Genomic DNA, 18914 nt, shown 5'->3' with positions numbered 1-18914 from the left:
ACTTTCAACCTTTGTGCAGATTTAAATGTGCATTTCGTCACATAAGGGGCAATCTACCAATTTTTCCTCCTGAAAGCTTCTAGCTATAATTATTAACTATATTTAGTGATTTTGTCGGATATTTGAGGATCCAGGTCCTTCTTGATCCTAACAAACCTCTGCTGATGAGAATTTAGCTTAACATATTGTAAAAATACATTCTAAAAGATAAAACCACATGACAACCCTGTAGAATTAATAATTATTTGGGGGGGTGTTTGTTGTCGCATTAAATGCAGCAATTTTTAGAAAAATAAATGGCGGATCATACTTTTTATTTTCCCCATGTTTCCACAGCTCTACAGAGGAAAGAGCCATTGCTATCCAATAGAGAAAAAAAAAACATTAATTTCTTATCTAAAGAAATTTGCACTTGACTGATTATATGACAATTGAAAACATTGGCATAAAAACAGTAAAAAGGTGAAATCCAGCATAATAATTTCAGATTGTTTATGAAAATTAACATTTTAGATTTTTCCCAACAAGCTTTCCTCTCCGTTTCCTCCATTATATTCTCCGCTGCTGAAAAATACTTTGCAAGAAAATAAACAGAAGCTGTGATGAAACGGTTTATTTGACACCGCTGTTTGTACCGCACGTAACAAACAAGCGGAATAAGCGTTTTTACACAAAATGTCATCAAAACAAAACTAAAACATGGCGTTCACACGTGTGAGTCAAGTTTTGGCATTAAGGGGTTCTTTGGAAGTTTTCCGCAAATCAAGGAAAACTTGTTGTGATTTAAACCACTAGTGTGACATTTGAGGAAGACTTTATCGTATCATCCTGGACTCAATGCACAGCGAGTTCTTGCATAATCAGACTTTAGGAAGCATCGGTCTCACTCAGTGAACCCAAGAGGTGAGTACTTGTATACCTGTGCAGGAGTGTCTAACAAATAAATAAACATACAAACAAACAAAAAAACAGGCTACATGTGAAAAACGAGGAAGTTCTGCTACATTATTTACAGGAGTGGGTCAACATTCGCGTGCCTCCTAACCCGAACATCCAGAGTTAGATGTGGTGTTTTAGTGACTGTGTGGTGCAGCTGTGACAGTCGAGGTGTGAGGTTTGGTGAAAGCTTGTCGACCTTCAAAGAAGGAAAATAAAAAAGCAGGTTTGTTTCTGTGTAATGGAGAAGCAACAAGGTGAAGGAATGGTCTTTTAGGGCTTTTTAAGAGACAAAATCCTCTCTGGCAACCAACAATATCCACAAATGTTTAATCATTACTCCTAAAATAATTTTTGAAGTCTGTTAGAATCTGTTTACGATCTTTTCTGAGTGCAGTTTTCGTGTTTCCTCTGTGCCCGTGTGGGTTTTCCCAGGAGGCGCCGCCCACGGAACAAAATCATGCAAACATTTAATCAATGATACAAAAATAATATTAGTTTTTAGCAATGCTCTTTCAAGAAGGTGCAGTTTTCTACCAGAACATGACGGCAGATGTTGTCAGACGCGTTCTTCTACAGCTGGAGGTAAAGCGTTCTAGGTGTAGTTCTTGTTTGGGACCATTCCTTTATATGGATTTCATAACATGTATCCCAACATACACGGCACACGATTCTGCTTCAAGCATCTATGGTGATGAAAGTTCAGGATATGGAAAATGGGATAAAAAAAAAGTGTGAAATGTGGCTTTGGGATGTACAGACTGTTGGAACACCAAAGTTCTTGTTCTAAATCCTTCTTCCAGGGTGCTCGGTTTTAGCCCGGTCATCGAGCTGTGCTGCCGGACACAGAGCTGCTGCCTGAGCTGGAGCTACTGGAGCCTCGGTCTTCATAGATGGATATCTCAATCTGGAGAAGGTAGCTCAGGACCAAGAATTCACTCTGGAAATAAAATAATTCTGTGCAGACTCACCCTGCAGGGGTTAAGGATACAACACGCATTCCTCTTTCAATGGGGTCTGTGATGAGCAGGCCTCTGGGAGCGTAGATCTTCTCATTCTGCTCTTGAATGTACTTGGCAATCTTCTTCAGGACCTGAGAAGACGTGAAGAGTTCATGTTAAGGCAAACTGATCTGGACTTTCAAACTGCACTAAGTTGGGGATGAGCACTCTGACCTTCTCGTAACGCGTCTCCATGCAGAGAAAGATGAGATACGCCGTGACACAGGCCAGACAGCCCTCCAGGTAGGACTGCCCTCCGATCTTTTCTGCTTCTGCGTAGAAGTTATTCAGCGTCTTCACGGTGTCCTCAAACAGGGTCCGCTCAATCTGGAGATGCAAATAAGTGTTCTATTTTTTAATTAACTACAAAACTAAAGATTTTATATTAAAAAAGGCTCGTCTACATCACGCAGGATCTACTGGATTCTCAACACAAGTGCATCACTTCCTCATACAGCAAATCCGCTGTTAAAGACAGGAAGTTACCGCAACATGTGGAGAAAAAGGCTGAGAAGGTCATTTGGGTCTCGCACCACTCTTTATAAAGTGTGGAAAAGTCATTTAATCAATACATTTGCAGTGATCTCTCTGGAGGGGCTCTTGCCTCAGACTGGATAACAGCAACACGACTCAAACATTGATGCTTTATCTCCAGAGAATAACACAGAGTTGAAGGAGTTCTGCTGTGTGGTTGGGTTGCTAATTCTAGTTAGCACCTATTAGCTGAGGCGTTCTTTGCCGCTTCCTGGACGCTAAACCAACAGCATTCCTCGTCATGAGTGAAGATGGGTGAGTTCATGAATGCTGAGCGACAGTGTGACGTAGATCTGTCAGGATTCTCTAATCCTTGAGTTTCACCGTCTATTTTCTGTCATTAGCTAAGGCAGGAGATGGGTGTAGGAGACTATTTTCAGGTGTAGGAGACTATTTTCATGTTCAGCCCGCATGAAAAACTCAGAGGGATTGATTATAATTTTTATCAGATATAGTGGCTGTAGAGATCCATCGAACCCATTGTTTATTAAACATAAATTACTGAAATTTCATGATTTAAAAGACTGGAAAATCTTAAGAAACATGTATAAAGCCAATTTAGGTACTCTGCCAACAAACATTCAGGGGATATTTGAAATGAGAACTAGTAATTACATGCTGACAGAAACTAATGTGTTTACAAAACCTAGATTTAGAACTAAAATTAAGGAATGGAATACATCTGTAGATGGTGTTAAATTATGGAATAACCTTAAAAGGGAAATAAAAAAAACTCATTTAATATATTCAAAATATGTACCAAATTGAGTGTACTAAATAATTATGAACATGTAAATTAAATCAATGATCATGATCACACTGGAATCTAGAACAGGAAAAAAGTTTAAAATGAATCTGTATGCGTGTCTGACAAATGGATGTTGTATATAAATTGATTATTTCTTCTGGAAAAGGGCAGAAATTATAAGATGTTTTTCTTCATTCTGCTCCTTTTCGTTCAAATTTGATTTTTTTGTTATATATTTCTTATTGTTTATATTTTTTATTTTGAATGAAATAAAAATAATAAGAAGAATTAATCATTACAAGATGCTTTTTCAGTGTTCCACGCCTTCATATTGTGAAAAATCTGCTCACCCTGCTCATAAACAGACCATCTGGAAAAAGATGCAGTTCCGTCATATCAAAGTAACAGCTTCATCCCTCAGGCGACCGATGCTGCTGAAATTTCCAGCAACACTCCCGACACACAACTCGTATATTTTTATACTTCTTTGGTTTTTCACAGATATCTTCTATTTTTTTTTCCACACTTAAATGTTTCAGATCAGCAAACAAATGTCAGTGTCAGATAACCTGATGAAATTAAACTGCAATTTTCAAACAATGATACTTTTTTGGTCAGCGGAGGTTTTTGTCCATTGATCATGCCATCATGCCATTTTTGACGCTCCGTCTCTTTTTGTATTGTTCAATCGTGACCTTTGATCTTGACCAAGCGAGGCCTGCAGTCCTTTAGATGTTGTTCTAGGTTCTTTTGTTTTTACTTTTCTTTAGAACGGAGCAGGATGTGCTGCTTTTTGAGATCTTTAAGCGGACATCATGTTATCTACTGAAGAGATTTGTTAAGTTACACAGGTCTGGTAGTAATCAAATACGGGTGTGGCTGGTGAAACTGAACTCAGGTCATGTGATTAATCACAAAGAAGGTAATTACGGTTTACACAGAGCCAGGGTTACTTTTCAACCCTTCAGTAAAATAATCATTTTGAAAGCGTTGTTTATATTAAAGTAACACTAAATAGTTTTTTAAACTTTAAGCTAGAGCTTTCACATTTATCTCTGTGACTGTTGGGTTAGAAACTTGACCAGTTTCATATCCAACACCACTCTAGAGGCTTTCTACAGACCAGATACTGCACTTCAGTTTTGTGGAGGGGGTAGGTGTTCTAGGAGGTGCCCTTATACATGCCTTATGGCAGTTAGCATTACTTTTACTTCCAAGCTCTGCCATGGTGTCAACAGAAAAGCAAACTTCTTTTTTTTCTTCTTGCGGTTTTATCGACAATCAGCAAATTGAAAATGCTAACTGTACAGAAAATAGCGAACAGCCGTAATGCATGTATACGAGCGCCCCCAGAACACCTAGCCCCTCCACAAAACTGTCAAGAGCAATTTCTGGTCAGCAGAGGGCTGCAGAGAGGTGTCAGATATGAAACTGGTCAAGTTTCTAACCCAACAATCACTGATATTGATGTTAAAACTAAAAAAGCAAGTGTTACTTTACCTCTGGTTGTGTTTGTCTGATAATGACATTTGTTTGCGGACCTCAAACATTGAAATGAGACACAAAAAGGGGATTCTGCTAAGAAATGTGAGTCTAAGCCTCGTGTGTGTTTTTGGGTTGTACCCATGCCATACCCTGCTCTCCAGCTCGGAGGGGAACTTGGTCTGAAACTTGCATGTCGTCCCTTCGCTGTAGTCCCTCTGGATGAACACTTTGTTGGCCAGAGACGCGCTGTGCCTCAACTCCTGCAGGTTATGAAACTAAAGAGGACAGAAACATTGTCAGTTTATTTAATCAGTCTCCAGGGAGAGTTCTCACCATGTGTACAAACAAGTGTGTGATCCGGAGATGTAGGATGATGGGAGTTGGAGCAGACAGAATATGATCAGTCACTCTGTAGCTGGTGTCTGCCATCATTTCTGCCTCGTTGACTGTTGGAGCAGAGCCCAGCATGGACATACTATCTCCTCCACACACAGATGATCTTCTCCCTCTGGTCTTACAGAAGGCATTTCACTACATCCGACAACAGATCAATAGTGGGGAAGCCGGATGAAGCAGGCTGATAAAGGCCACAGCAGCTTGTGCTGGTTAGGTTAATGGTTATTCTGGTAAACTGGAGGTCTGCATGTCGTGGCTTCTGTCCTTGGTGCTGAACACCTGCCTCCGGATTAACGTTCAACATAAAAAAAATCTGCTTTCACCAAAACAGCTTAACGTGGAGGGTGGGGGGTTGATCTGATGTTTCTGACATATTTCTGCCTCCATGTCAAACAGCTGCCTCTCAAATGTCCCAGCTGCAGCTTTTTGCAACATCAAGAAACAAACATTTCAGAAAACACGTTCGAGGAGTTTTAAACGTGCCCGTGACGACACTGGTGTGGTAATGTAGGACACAGCAGATTTAAATCAGTTGCGCCGTGAGCAGCAGGCTCCATGCCCTCACTGACCGCCAGCTGCACCCGACCCCGATTCCTTTTGTTTTCTTCTCAGCGAAAATCAACTAACGGGTTCGTTTAACCACAAGCAAAGCGCGGAATAGATAAAACAAGAGGTCTTACCTCTGTCGCCATGTTGCCATCCGTGGACGTGGGGAAGAATCCCTGCATGCGCTGAAATCGCTTTAGTAGGGTGAACAATGGGGGCGGGGCTAATACGCAAAGGGGCGTGGTCAGATTAGCGGATTTTTTGTTATGTTTTTCATATATTATTTTACATTTATATTTTATTTTTACCATGGTCCAAATGTGGTCCTCTGTTTAGTTGTGGAATTTGGTGTGTCAATAAAGTTTGATTGAATAGAGAGCAGTAATGATGCACGTCTAAACGTTTTAAAAGTCCCTCTAAAACTGAGTAACTAAGATATATGCAGTTTAAAAACTTTGGAGCAACAGCATGAACCTGAAGTTAAGAGGAGAAAGAGATTTTCCAACTGTGCAAAAATTGGTTATTTCATTCAGATGTGGGGGAAGCCATTATTTTTCTCATTTTGAGAACCAGTAGGTGAGTCTCAGTTTTATTCTGCATATTGAAAACTGGTGTCACTCTTATTTGCATGCACAAACAATACATTTGTACATAAAAAAATGCATGTCATTTTTTATTTAAAATACTAATATAATACAATATATATACTACTGCAAGCTTACGTATGTCAACTTTTATGATTTTGTTTATTTTGAAATTTATTATACAAATTTAGACTTTTTTTCCTACTGAAAACATTCTATGGGTTTGCCATGATATGTTTACAAAGCTTGACTTGTCGTCGTCTTCCTCCGCTTATCTGGGTCGCGGGGGCAGCATCCCAACTAGGGAGCTCCAGACCGTCCTCTCCCCGGCCACCTCCACCAGCTCCTCCGGCAGGACCCCAAGGCGTTCCTGGACCAGATTGGAGATGTAACCTCTCCAACGTGTCCTGGGTCGACCCGGGGGCCTCCTGCCAGCAGGACACGCACGAAACACCTCCCCAGGGAGGCGTCCAGGGGGCATCCTGACCAGATGCCCAAACCACCTCAACCGACTCCTTTCGATCCGGAGGAGCAGCGGTTCTATTCCGAGTCCCTCCCGAAAGTCCGAGCTTCTCACCCTATCTCTAAGGCTGAGCCCGGCCACCCTACGGAGGAAACTCATTGCGGCCGCTTGTATCCGCGATCTCGTTCTTTCGGTCATTACCCAAAGCTCATGACCATAGGTGAGGATCAACATAGGTAGACCAACTGGTAAATCGAAAGCCTGGCTTTCTGGCTCAGCTCTCTCTTCACCACCAGATTGGCTCAGCGTCCGCATCACTGCAGACGCCGAACCAATCTACCCGTCGATCTCCCAATCCCTCCTACCCTCACTCGTGAACAAGACCCAGAGATACTTGAAACTCCTCCCACACCCGAGATTTTGCCTCAGCAACTGCCACTGCTGCACCCCGCTTGGCTATCCAGTACCTGTCTGCTCCCTCCGGAGACCCACAGACCAGCCACGCCCTGTAGGCCTCCTTCTTCAGCCTGACAGCTCCCCAAATGTCTGGTGTCCACCAGCGGGTACGGGGGTTTCCACCACGACTGGCACCGGCCACCTTGCGACCACCGCTAGCAACAGCCGCCTCAACAATCGCAGAGTGGAACAAGGCCCACATGGCAGGAGTGAGCACCACCTCACCCCTGCCACGTGGACCTCAAGGGATAAATCATTCCTGCTCAACTTTCCTCGTGGGGTCACCCATAAAGACAGTGGTAAATAAACATTTAAAGGTCTGCGCAACTTCAAACAAACATGAAATATACATTTAAATAAAAGGCTTTAGACTTCAGGAATTCATTTAACATCTCGGATGTTTTAAAATAATCCTAAAAACTAATTTTCAAATCTAAAGTAAAATGTAATTTCTGAGCCAAGTAACTTTTTACGTCTGTTCCGAGGTGGTCACAGTTATGTTTAAAATGTCTAGTGTTCATAAAATGAGTAAAAAAAAAACATTTAACGAGTTCAAATTTCACAGTTTATTTTAATAACAATTTAACTTTTGAAATAGGACCAAATGTACACACAATCATTATGTCAAATGATAATCTGCACTTTTGGGAGATTTAAATTAAATATATTAGATATAGAACAGTTAGAATAAATTACAGTAACCATGTATATAGAATAACATTAAAAGCAAAGCAGTTACAATCATCTGTGTCTGATTTATGGTTAAAATCTACTTGATTGATGGGATCCACTTTCTGCGTTTCAACCCCTCACGACTGGTTCTTCAAGTCAAGTCCTGCTTGCAAGAGAAAGAGAGAGAGGGCGAGGCTTCCGACACTATTTCAGGTGGTTCCTCGGTCCATCCGAACAACGGTCATCCAGTTAGAAAAACTTTCATCCATTTAGAAGACACGCTTAAGCTCGTTTACCCACAATGGAAAAACATTATAAACGATGGAGGCAAAAGGTTAGTAGTAGATAAACGTCACAAAATGTTTTTTGTCCTGGACCCTCAGAGTTAGAAACGCCACGTGTTTCACAGCAGCTTGTGCTTTTTACTAAGAGTGATGTATATTTCTCTTGTATTGTTCCCTCTGCAACTTCTGAGGCTAAAAATAATGTAGCTATGTCAGGCGAGTATTATTGTAACGGTGAGCCTAATGGAGATCAGAGAAACCTACAACATGACACTGCTGATTACTCAAAGTCGTGTTTAGCCAGAAGCCCGTGTGGGACCAGGCTCAGCTGATGGCACCAAACGAAGACCTTTAACACTGTTACGTTTAGAGTTTACTTCGACTCGTTCTCGATCTACCTAAAATGACCCTGCTGCAGAGGGAAGATAAAAGCAAAAGCATTATGCTTTCATCCAACATTGCTGACTCCCCTATGAAGGACTGATTCTTCGCTCTGCCCAGAAAAAAGAAAAAAAAGAAGAGTACGTCCTTTGCTGTAGTGGTCAGCCTTTAAAACTCAAATTCCAGGCCATTACCGATAGTTCAAGCAGGAAATACACATTACAGCAGAAATCCCACAAGCAACATGAGGCTACGCAGGGATACAGCCGGTAAAGGCAGGGAGGTTCTGGAAGTCCAACATCTTTAAAAATGTATGAGCCTTTATGTGAAAACTGAGGCGAGTAGGTTTGGTTTTCAGTGAAGAGTTCTGGAGACAATAGCCACCTCACTGTAACTTGGTGAGGGAGGAATTACAGGCAGCACACACAAACACAGTTTCCCTCTGGGCCTCTGGAGCTGAAAAGGAGGAAAAAAAATCACAACTAAAGTGGGACAAAAACTCTAAAAACAGAAAGGTTTAAAAGAGAACTAGATACAAGCCCCCGTATAATAAATCTACCCTCGGCATCGTGTTTCGTTGATCTTTGTTTCCTCACCTGTAGCCCCCATGTAAGACCTCAACACCTTGAAGGAACAGCATCGAGAACAGAAGCTGTTGCCACAGTTACTGCAGTTCCTCTGCAATTCAAGGCGATGCAAGTCAATAACCAGTGCTGGTTAAAAAGGCTAATTACACGCAAGCATGAAGACTAAATCTGTGTAGCAAGCGTTCAGTCTCACCCTCTTCTTCAGAACTGAGAAAACCGCGCTACAACTGGAACAGCTGCCTGTGGAGGAAGACCAGGTCACAAACAGGTGGTTAAAGCACTGAATAATGATGCAAAACATGATAAATGTTCACCTTCATCACTGAGAGAAAAGATGAGGATTAGTCAGAGCAGACGGACCTGTGACGGAGGCAGGATAGCGTTTACGCAGTTTCTCCGTCAGTTTGGACACCTTACTGCGTATTGGTTCATTGCGACTCAGCAGGTCGTTCTCAGAAATTGGGTCATACTCTGGAGCTCCAAGAGGTCCATCATCATCCTCCTGAGGGAGAGGAGAGAGAGAGGACACAGAAATGTTTACATTTGGTTAAAAATAATCTAATCCAAGTGTCAGCAACCTGTGGCTCTGGAGCCACAATGGCCCTTTATTTCTACCAAAACAGATCCCAGATTGCAGCATTCGTGCCGCCACGCTTGGTAGTAAATATAACGCCGGACTTGTGAATGCACATTACGCCTAGGAGGGAGGTGTCATGATAACATGGGGAGTTACTGCTGCGCTCTGGTTGGCAACTATATTAAAAATGAAAGTAAACACGGGCCGTAAGTTTCTCTTATGTAAACAGAATCAGCTGAGATGATAAACTGGAGTGATGCAGAGCTCCAGGAGCTTTTCTCCGTTAAGAGTTGGAGCTCAGCTCACCCGAGAGTGCACGGGGACCGTGGAGGACAGACCCCTTTAGGAGCGGCTTCCATCGCAATAAAAAGCAAGTTATGTCCAAGATAAATGGAAGTCCACGGCAGCGCAGAGACCGTCCCCTGTACCCCCTTTATACCGTCACTGCATAATCTTTTTGCAAGAAGAACACAATTGCGCCATATTATTGCCAGGATCTGACCACTTATAAAAGACCTCAGGTTCTGAGATGTCAGCAAGTGGCATTGTTCTCTGAAAGAGGCGCAACTCTCACCGGGAATGAGCCTGACTTGCTGGCAATGTCTTAAAGCTCTGGCACCGGTCCTACCAAAGGGCCCAGTGCCTCACACTCCCCCACCACCCGGGTCTGTGTTACCAAACACACATCGTTTTGCACTGATTTTGTATCCTTTTTAAAAAATAATGTTTTTATACATTCCCTAACTCAAACGATCTCCTACATCAGGTTTGTACCTCATCTGCAACTTCATGTGACAACACGGTACAGACAATGAGATGATTTTTATATGTTCTGTATAAAAGACACGTGTTTTAATATCCACTGATAATTACAGACAAGGAATGACAAACTGATTAATTCTCAAACAAAACAAGAGCTAATGAATGAAAAAGCATCCGCCAGCAGACTGTTAGCATTGCAATGAACATTCAGACAGCAGCTACAATGAAAACTCGTGTAAATGTACATTTGTGGACTTGTGAATTAAGAATAAAAGCTTTTTAAAAACATGCTTTGATATGATATGGGGTTGGGCATCGAGAATCGAGCATCGATTAGAACCGGTTCCAACTGTTCATTTTTCCCGGAATCGCTCAAAGTTTTTTCTTTCGATTCCTAGAATGCCGACGGAAGAGAAATCCGCGGCCGATCTCCGTGAAGAATAAGCGTGATCTGCAAATTGTGATCAAGGCTTTTCAGAGCTGATCACACCAGCTGTCAGTGAGCAGCACCGAGTCCCCCCTCCCCCCACCCGGCGCGCAGCGGCCAGATATAAACAAACGTGTCTGCCGGACTTTTACTCCGTGATGTAGACTCTAACTCCTGCAGCGTAGAGGAAACTTGATAAATACGTCAACATGGTGGACTTAATAGAAGCTTTAAAGAACAAACTCTGGATGGTGTGAGGTGAGTTTGTCTCACTGCAGAAATAAAAGCACACACGGAGCGTCAGAAGGCTGAACAGTAACCTGTAGAATAATTAAAGTCATCATGCTAGAGCAGCTTCTCTGTGGTGGACCACACCAGCTTCTGCCACAATGAATAATAATAATAATTATAATAATAATAAATAACATTTAATTTCCTTTCTGAACTATTTCTGTTGAGTTTTAATGTTTAAAATCTGTTAGCTTGTTACCGACAGCAGCTACGTTTAAGTTTCACTTCCTGTTGTGACTGAATGCTGCTGCAGCATGGAGGTGTGGTTCTCAGCCATCCTGGACATGATCATCCTGAGAGCTTTAGCTGAAAACAGCTGGAGTTTCTGGATATGTTGGAGACATTTAGCCTCTCATCCCAGAGGCTTCTTCCAGACTTTGGTTGTGGTCAGAAACAAACACTGGTTGTGCTGCAAGTCTTTTTCTTTTCTCCGAAACACGTTTTTGTCTAAATGAAGGTGATGTTGTTGTTCATAGAGTTAAAATTCGTGTTGAAGTTAAGATTATTTCATCAAGTAGGACCTGTGGTTAGCTGGCTCGTGTAAAACATGTCATGTCTTCAAAGAATCGGAATCGGGGATCGATAGGAACCGGAATCAAAACGAGGAATCGGAATCGTTCAAAATCAAACGATGCCCAACCCTAGATATGGAATTTAACTATTAATGAGAATACTTTAGTAAAACAGGTAAAAGACAAGCCGAGCTGTGTTTGATCACAGGTGGAATCCACTTACCAGTACGAGTAATGGAGTTTCCTTAGCAGGAAACAGAACAACACATGGAAACAATGTTATTATGCACACGGGACATCCAATCACAAAAATACTTAAAACATGCTACAGAAAACAAATCAACAGCTGCACAACAAACCCCCCGCACAAAGCTAGGAACACACAATGTTTATGTGTCATAAAGGAAGTCTTCTGTTTTCAGCAAACAGGAAAAACTCACCTGCAGTGAAACCGAATTCTCCTGAGTTTGGAATGCAGCAGAATAGAAATAAGAGGTAGAAACTATTTAATCCGATTAGACATTTTTATTTTTCTGTACAGTGCTTATGAAACTATCGAAACATTAGCTAAGTGCAAGTTCCAATTAGACGTGTTTCAAGGGTTTTGACGATGAAAGTCTCTGGTCCTGCTTCTAAAAACAAACCATTTTCTATTTTAGGTTGATTTGGGCTCACACGCGTTATTCGCAGAAACATGAGCAAAGCGGTTTTATTTTAGGAATAATCTCAGAGCAACATATTTACCAGGAAGAGTAGAAACCACCGTGATAAATGCCCTCAGCTGGGATTGGGATTTTATGGCCTTTTCAAACTAACCGGACCAGCAGCTGCGGGCTGATGCTTCACAGCTTGGATGCAAATGTTTTGTCACACCTTATAACGTATTGCTCTGACTGGATGCCGGTCTAAAGGCGATTCATAATCTGTGCGCTGATGACACTGTTTTGAATGAAAAGATTAGAATAAACAGTCTGAAGTTTAGATTGAGAGGGCAAAACTGGGATGAAGAATATTAAAGGGCATTATTAAAATGTGCTTTTACCTCAATGGCGTCCTTAAACTCATCATCAGGTTCAGCCTCCTCTGCTTCTTCTACACTTCCAGGGGAAAGGTCCTGTTTCAAACACAAACCCATGCGGTTAGCAGTTGTTATGAATCTAGCATAGACTGATCTGAGCCCTTGTCCGTCCCTCGCACGGGGGAACGCAAACTTAACGAGGGAAGTGGTTCCATCTGTGCGGTTAAACCATGTAAAGGCCATGAGATTTGGGATAACTGGGTAAGAAGCTTACATCTGTGGAGGGGTTTAATGTAAACCACAACAGCTGAATGTTCAAGTACCAACAATCACATTCACTTGCTCATTTCTCTCACCTCTAGACTAGGGGGGGTTGGCGTCCTGTCCATCAGGCTGCCCTGAGCCTGGTCTTCAGGCAGCCCCTCTGAGGTCTGAGTCGGACCAAAGTAAAAGAGCTTCCGAAGGTCCAGAAGAACTGGGAAATCAGAGTGAAAACAGCAAATAAAACATTGCAATAATATTACTAGAAATGAGTGTTTCTTTTGTTTAAAGGAGCTAACCTCTGCAGAAGTCTCGGTTCCACAGGAAGACGACGGTGTTGAGCCCAGCAAGCACCCAGCCCACAGGAACAACATAAAGCAGACACACCACTGTTAGCGTCGCTCCATAAAACCTGCAGGACAAAAATGAGGATCGTGGTTTAGCCGCGGCATTCACGACGAGGAATTTAACAGAAATAATGCAAATTTACCTCACATTTGACACTTCAACAATAATTTCATAAAAAGATAATAACACACACATTTGTTTCTGTGTGTGTGTGTGTGTGTGTGTGTGTGTGTGTGTGTGTGTGTGTGTGTGTGTGTGTGTGTGCATACAGACCTTGAAGAACTGGTGTGACTATCCCAGTATAAAACCTTGTAAATGGCTTCCGCTGATTGGCAAGCAGAGGACAACATGTCATCCAGGTGCTTCAACCTGTTGGAAACACACAATCACACACACATTCAGTAAAAACAAATAAATGAAATATCAACAATGCCTGATACATTTCCACCAACAAATGTGATTTTCATAGGCCATATTTACTGTATTTACTGAGGAAATTAAACCAGGAGAATGCACAAATTCACAAAGTCCATTTGACTGGATATAATATAATATAATATAATATAATATAATATAATATAATATAATATAATATAATATAATATAATAGTCTTCCTCCGCTTATCCGGGTCCGGGTCGCGGGGGCAGCATCCCAACTAGGGAGCTCCAGACCGTCCTCTCCCCGGCCTTGTCCACCAGCTCCTCCGGCAGGACCCCAAGGCGTTCCCGGACCAGATTGGAGATGTAACCTCTCCAACGTGTCCTGGGTCGACCCAGGGACCTCCTGCCGGCAGGACATGCCTGAAACACCTCCCCAGGGAGGCGTCCAGGAGGCATCCTGACCAGATGCCCAAACCACCTCAAGTGACTCCTTTCAATCTGGAGGAGCAGCGGTTCTACTCCGAGTCCCTCCCGAATGTCCGAGCTCCTCACCCTATCTCTAATGGGCCATTCCCATCTGTACCGGGTCGGCCCGGGCCGGGTAGCGTAGGTTGTTTACATATCTGGGTGGCCTGGTATTTTTCCGGGCCAACCAAGGCTCATTCTCAGCCCTCTTCTCGAGGGGGTCTGCTTCAGGCCGACCAGGGCCAACACACCCACTGCTGACAGCAAATTCACACCTTCCATTAGAGCAAGCCTCTGATTGGTGGGTAGAATCAGCCCACATGGGCTTAAGGCAAGGATGTGTGGAACCAACCGGGCCAGGCTGGGGCCGACTGGGGCTACCCGGCCCGGGCCGACCCGGTACAGATGGGAATGGCCCATAAGGCTGAGCCCGGCCACCCTACGGAGGAAACTCATTTCGGCCGCTTGTATCCGCGATCTCGTTCTTTCGGTCATTACCCAAAGCTCATGACCATAGGTGAGGATTGGGACGTAGATCGACCGGTAAATCGAGAGCCTGGCTTTCTGGCTCAGCTCCCTCTTCACCACGACAGATCGGCTCAGCGTCCGCATCACTGCAGACGCCAAACCAATCCGCCTGTCGATCTGCCGATCCCTCCTACCCTCACTCGTGAACAAGACCCCGAGATATTTAAACTCCTCTACTTGAGGTAGGACCTCTCCCCCGACCCGGAGTTGGCAAGCAACCCTCTTCCGGTCGAGAACCATAGTCTCAGATTTGGAGGTACTGATCCTCGTCCCAGCCACTTCACACTCGGCCACGAACCTACCCAGCAAGAGCTGAAGGTCAGAGCTGGATGAAGCTAGGAGGACCACATCATCCGCAAAAAGCAGAGACGAGATTCTCCTGCCACCAAACTCGACACACTCCACACCACGGCTGCACCTAGAAATTCTGTCCATAAAGGTAATGAACAGAACCGGTGACAAAGGGCAGCCCTGGCGGAGTCCAACCCTCACCGGGAACAGGTCCGACTTACTACCGGCTATGCGATGCCCCCTCCATCACCCTTGCAAGGGTATAGAGCTGGTCCACAGTTCCACGGCCAGGACGAAAACCACATTGCTCCTCCTCAATCTGAGATTCAACTATCGATCGGACCCTCCTCTCCAGTACCTTGGAGTAGACCTTTCCAGGGAGGCTGAGGAGTGTGAACCCCCCATAGTTCAAACACACCCCCCGGTCACCATTCTTAAAGATGGGGACCACCACCCCGGTCTGCCACTCCACAGGAACTGCCCCCGATGACCACGCAATGTTGCAGAGACGCGTCAACCACGACAGTCCTACCACATCCATAGCCTTAAGATACCCAGGATAATATAATAGCTGCTAATTGCTGTAAATATTTGTTTTAAAAAAAGAGAGAGAAAGCAGAACAGGACACACACTTGAGCTAAAATAATTAGCTGCAGCATGCATCTTACAGGTCTTTGACTTCCAGCATGGCCTCCTGTTTGGTGAGGTGAACCGTCTGCAGGTCTTTGCGATGCACAGCGTGGTAACGCCTCTTCTGGAGATCCGCTTCAGAGGCTTTGCCCCCACACCTGTCCTGCAGGTAACCCAGGGCAGCCGGCGCCGATACAACCACCACACTCCCTGTGAACCAACCAACTGATACCAGAGGCAGATACAACGACTTAATGGATCAATAAAAAATATTTGGTGACATCACAATACCACTGGTTTAATATCTATGCTAAATGAATCACCCTACCTTCAGTAATTGTGCAAAAGAAGATGTTGAGGAATATACAAACGAGCAGAGAGCACAGTGGCATCTTCCATCTGTTTGACAAAACGTAAGATAGATTGAATTCTGACATTTACTACTAATGGTCAAAACAACCATATGATAATGTGTTTACACACACCCATACACACCCGAGTAACAGGTGAATGACCTCTACTGCGTCTACAATGGGTTCTAGATACAGAGCCATTCTCTTGTAGGATGTCACCATGTTCAGGAGGTCAAAGTTCAGAGTACAGCGGGGGCTCCCCAACTCAGAGGCATCTGGAGATCCAGGAGTCTCCTTAGATAACGAGTGCACCAGCTCCCCGCGTTCCTCTGAACTCTGCAGGGAGTCTTGAAACGTTCCAGTGTTTTGAGTCGCCATCTCTGGACAGAGTGAGGAAGATTTAATTATGTTGCAGACCTGATCTTCCATTCAGCTCAATTTATAGACAATATAGAATGTGTCAAACATTAATCATTGGTGAAACATGTAATGTTCCAACAGAATTCATGTTTACTTGGAAGAATTAAAGGTTCCAGATCATGCTTTTTAAATATTTGAAAGCAAAAGTTAGGCACAGTATATAATAAAATATTACTGTTGGCACTACTGAGGTGTCATTTATCTTAAATACAAGTTATTTTTGTCAGCGTGAATTTATACCTGGAAATAAAACGCTTTGTTTCAGTGAAACTCCGCCCACGCAGTTTTGCCATGTGCTGACATGGGTTCAAATCCCAGTGTGCAGTAATGTATTTAGCCAGCTGAACCAGATTTCAAGTTTTTATATTTTATTGATTATTTCCAGCAAAATATTTTGTGTCTCTAACATCTTCGAATTTGGTCATTTCGAAGCAGCATTTAAGTTGATCTACTCTACTCACTTCACATGGCTTCACACTGGCTAAATGAACAAAGAAAGTATAAAAAATAAAAAAAAACATATTAGTCCTTACTTTTAAAACTGTTTACCAATAAAGGGTTGAAAACAGAATAATGTCAAGTGTAGCCAAAAAAGAAGAAAAAATGTACTCTGCTCCTTCTGCAGCAGCTCTCTATTATACATGAGGTGGTTTTCTAATTTCCCTGTTTGTGACATCACAAATGGTAACTTTTTCAAGCGAGTCATTTTAGACATTTTGTATATTTCTCTGTTTTTCTTCTGAATGCATTTTTAAGTTATTTTTCTTTGAGTAATTCTAGGCTCATAATTCTTAAAATTCCACTGTCAGAAAACAGATAGACAATTTTAGAGTTTATATAAGCAGTAGAGACCCACGTGGCAGCACAAAAGGATGTAAAAGATGAGTTCTACATATTATCTTGCTTTACAGTTAATTTTGTATTATTTGCATTCAAAATGAGGCAATTTTCAAGGTTCAAACAAAAGGTAAAGCAAGACATACTACACAAAATAACTTGTGTTCAGACCAATATAAATCCAAGTGTACTGTGAATATCTAAGAGCCATGACCTTTATGACAGTCTTTATTGGTTTAACAAAACTTATTTAGATGACCGAATTATTAGAGCTGGCTCCCAACATACATGTTTAAACTGAGGTGATCAGTCCTGATGTAATGAACAGTCAGAAGGAATTCCTCGTCACTCCTGCTAGTCGCAGTTTTGGCCTGAGAAACGTCAAACTGAATAAACTAATTTAAACAATAAACTCTGCTAAGCGTTATCGCGGTAAATTAAAGAACATTTGATCCAAAAATAACTTATCCACTGGGTGAGGGAGATAACTTACTCTGAGGAGGAAACGTCCAACAACAGCAAAGTTGAGTTAGCAGCAGCGGAGGTGCTGAGAGGAGCTCAGGCAAAACTAGCGAGTCCCTCCGACATCATGAGACCGGAGGAAGGAAGAGCCTCCAAACTCAACCCGCTCGGACAACATGACTGCGGACTTTCTGTCAGCAGTTCACGAAGCGTTTCGAGCAGCTCCGGTGAGGAAAAAACAGGTACCCGTAGAGAAAACCACGGGACAAAGCAGCTGTTTGTTTTGTTTTTTGGATCAAGCTAATCTTTGTTAGCTCTGTGCTCTTGGGGACGCTCACTTCCTACTCAAATCCAGGACAACTAGCTGATGGCAGATAAAGACGAAGCCGTTCAAAGCTGTGGTTCAGTCGATCCCAGACCAGGTTTATCGATTGCCGCACAAAACAAAAACTGATCCAATTGTTTTAGATCATGTAATATTAATGAAGCGTATTGTGTTGATCAAAAACGTAAAAACAATTTAAAAAATCGAATGCTTTATTAACAACCTCGAGGAAGTTGAAGAAAAGTTGATAACATGAACAATCTGTAAAATAAGGCAGAATACATTTCAGATGTATCTATCACACAGTTGCTGACAGATTAAAAAGGAGATTTGAACCTGTGGCCAGGTGCTTGAAACAATACAATCTTTTATTAGGTCACACAAACATCTTATTTATTAAAGGCATCTTTAAACACTTGAATGCAACCATGTGCTTTTTCATTTTCTGAAGTGAAAGCTGACTTTTTTTGTTATATTATGTTTCCTTCTAAATCAAGTGACCTGAAATGTTCTCTTTTTGCAATTTCCTTCCACATCAATGTGCAGCATTCCACTCAGTGATGTCATGATTAAATACATCCTCTAAGTAAAACAAATTTGACAGAAATCTTGTTTGGCAAGAAAAAATCTGCTTATTTAGTGACTTTATTTCAAATAAATCAAACAAACAAATAGCACGTTGAATGAAGGGCAAAGGCGCAGCAAAGATTAAATTTTTATTTTGAGCCTTCATGAATACTGGGCAACAATTATCACTTCAGAAAACAAACCCACAACTGCAATTCTAAATTGATTCAAAATCATCCATTTACACACTTAATAAATACCAAAACATTGTTTCATTAATAAATTAGTTAAGTTAGTGATGTGACGTTCACGAACAAGTGGAGTCTTTTGAACGTGCTTTCAAAGAGAACGATGAGAGCCAAGTCCTAGTAGAGAACCGTTCCTC

The 18914-nt window shown here is 42.5% G+C and overlaps 2 protein-coding genes across 5 annotated transcripts; both read right to left on the bottom strand.

Moving 5' to 3' along the window:
* Window positions 1-1574: 1574 nt before the first annotated feature.
* On the bottom strand, window positions 1575-5931 carry golga7ba (golgin A7 family, member Ba). Its single transcript, XM_015943822.3, has 5 exons — window positions 5781-5931; window positions 4854-4979; window positions 2112-2264; window positions 1928-2029; window positions 1575-1843 (listed from the first exon to the last, which is right to left on the bottom strand). The coding sequence occupies exons 1-5, from the start codon at window positions 5826-5828 to the stop codon at window positions 1760-1762; spliced, it is 513 nt and encodes a 170-aa protein (XP_015799308.1). The 5' UTR covers window positions 5829-5931; the 3' UTR covers window positions 1575-1759.
* Window positions 5932-8621: 2690 nt separating this feature from the next.
* Window positions 8622-17897, bottom strand: zfyve27 (zinc finger, FYVE domain containing 27). Of its 4 annotated transcripts, XM_015943817.3 has the most exons (14): window positions 17669-17897; window positions 16061-16298; window positions 15894-15964; window positions 15604-15790; window positions 13543-13638; window positions 13221-13333; window positions 13017-13135; window positions 12685-12756; window positions 12083-12103; window positions 11866-11886; window positions 9434-9575; window positions 9267-9313; window positions 9083-9164; window positions 8622-8942 (listed from the first exon to the last, which is right to left on the bottom strand). In XM_015943817.3, the coding sequence occupies exons 2-14, from the start codon at window positions 16294-16296 to the stop codon at window positions 8872-8874; spliced, it is 1278 nt and encodes a 425-aa protein (XP_015799303.1). In that variant the 5' UTR covers window positions 16297-16298; window positions 17669-17897; the 3' UTR covers window positions 8622-8871. The 4 variants fall into 4 exon arrangements, with proteins under 4 accessions (XP_015799303.1, XP_015799304.1, XP_015799305.1 ...); XM_015943818.3 differs by lacking the exon at window positions 11866-11886; XM_015943819.3 differs by lacking the exon at window positions 12083-12103.
* Between the last annotated feature and the right edge of the window lie 1017 nt (window positions 17898-18914).

This window comes from Nothobranchius furzeri, chromosome 6 (assembly GCF_043380555.1).
Source record: "Nothobranchius furzeri strain GRZ-AD chromosome 6, NfurGRZ-RIMD1, whole genome shotgun sequence".
In the NCBI taxonomy this organism is placed as follows: Eukaryota; Metazoa; Chordata; class Actinopteri; order Cyprinodontiformes; family Nothobranchiidae; genus Nothobranchius; species Nothobranchius furzeri.
This window is presented reverse-complemented; position numbering and strand designations above follow the sequence as displayed.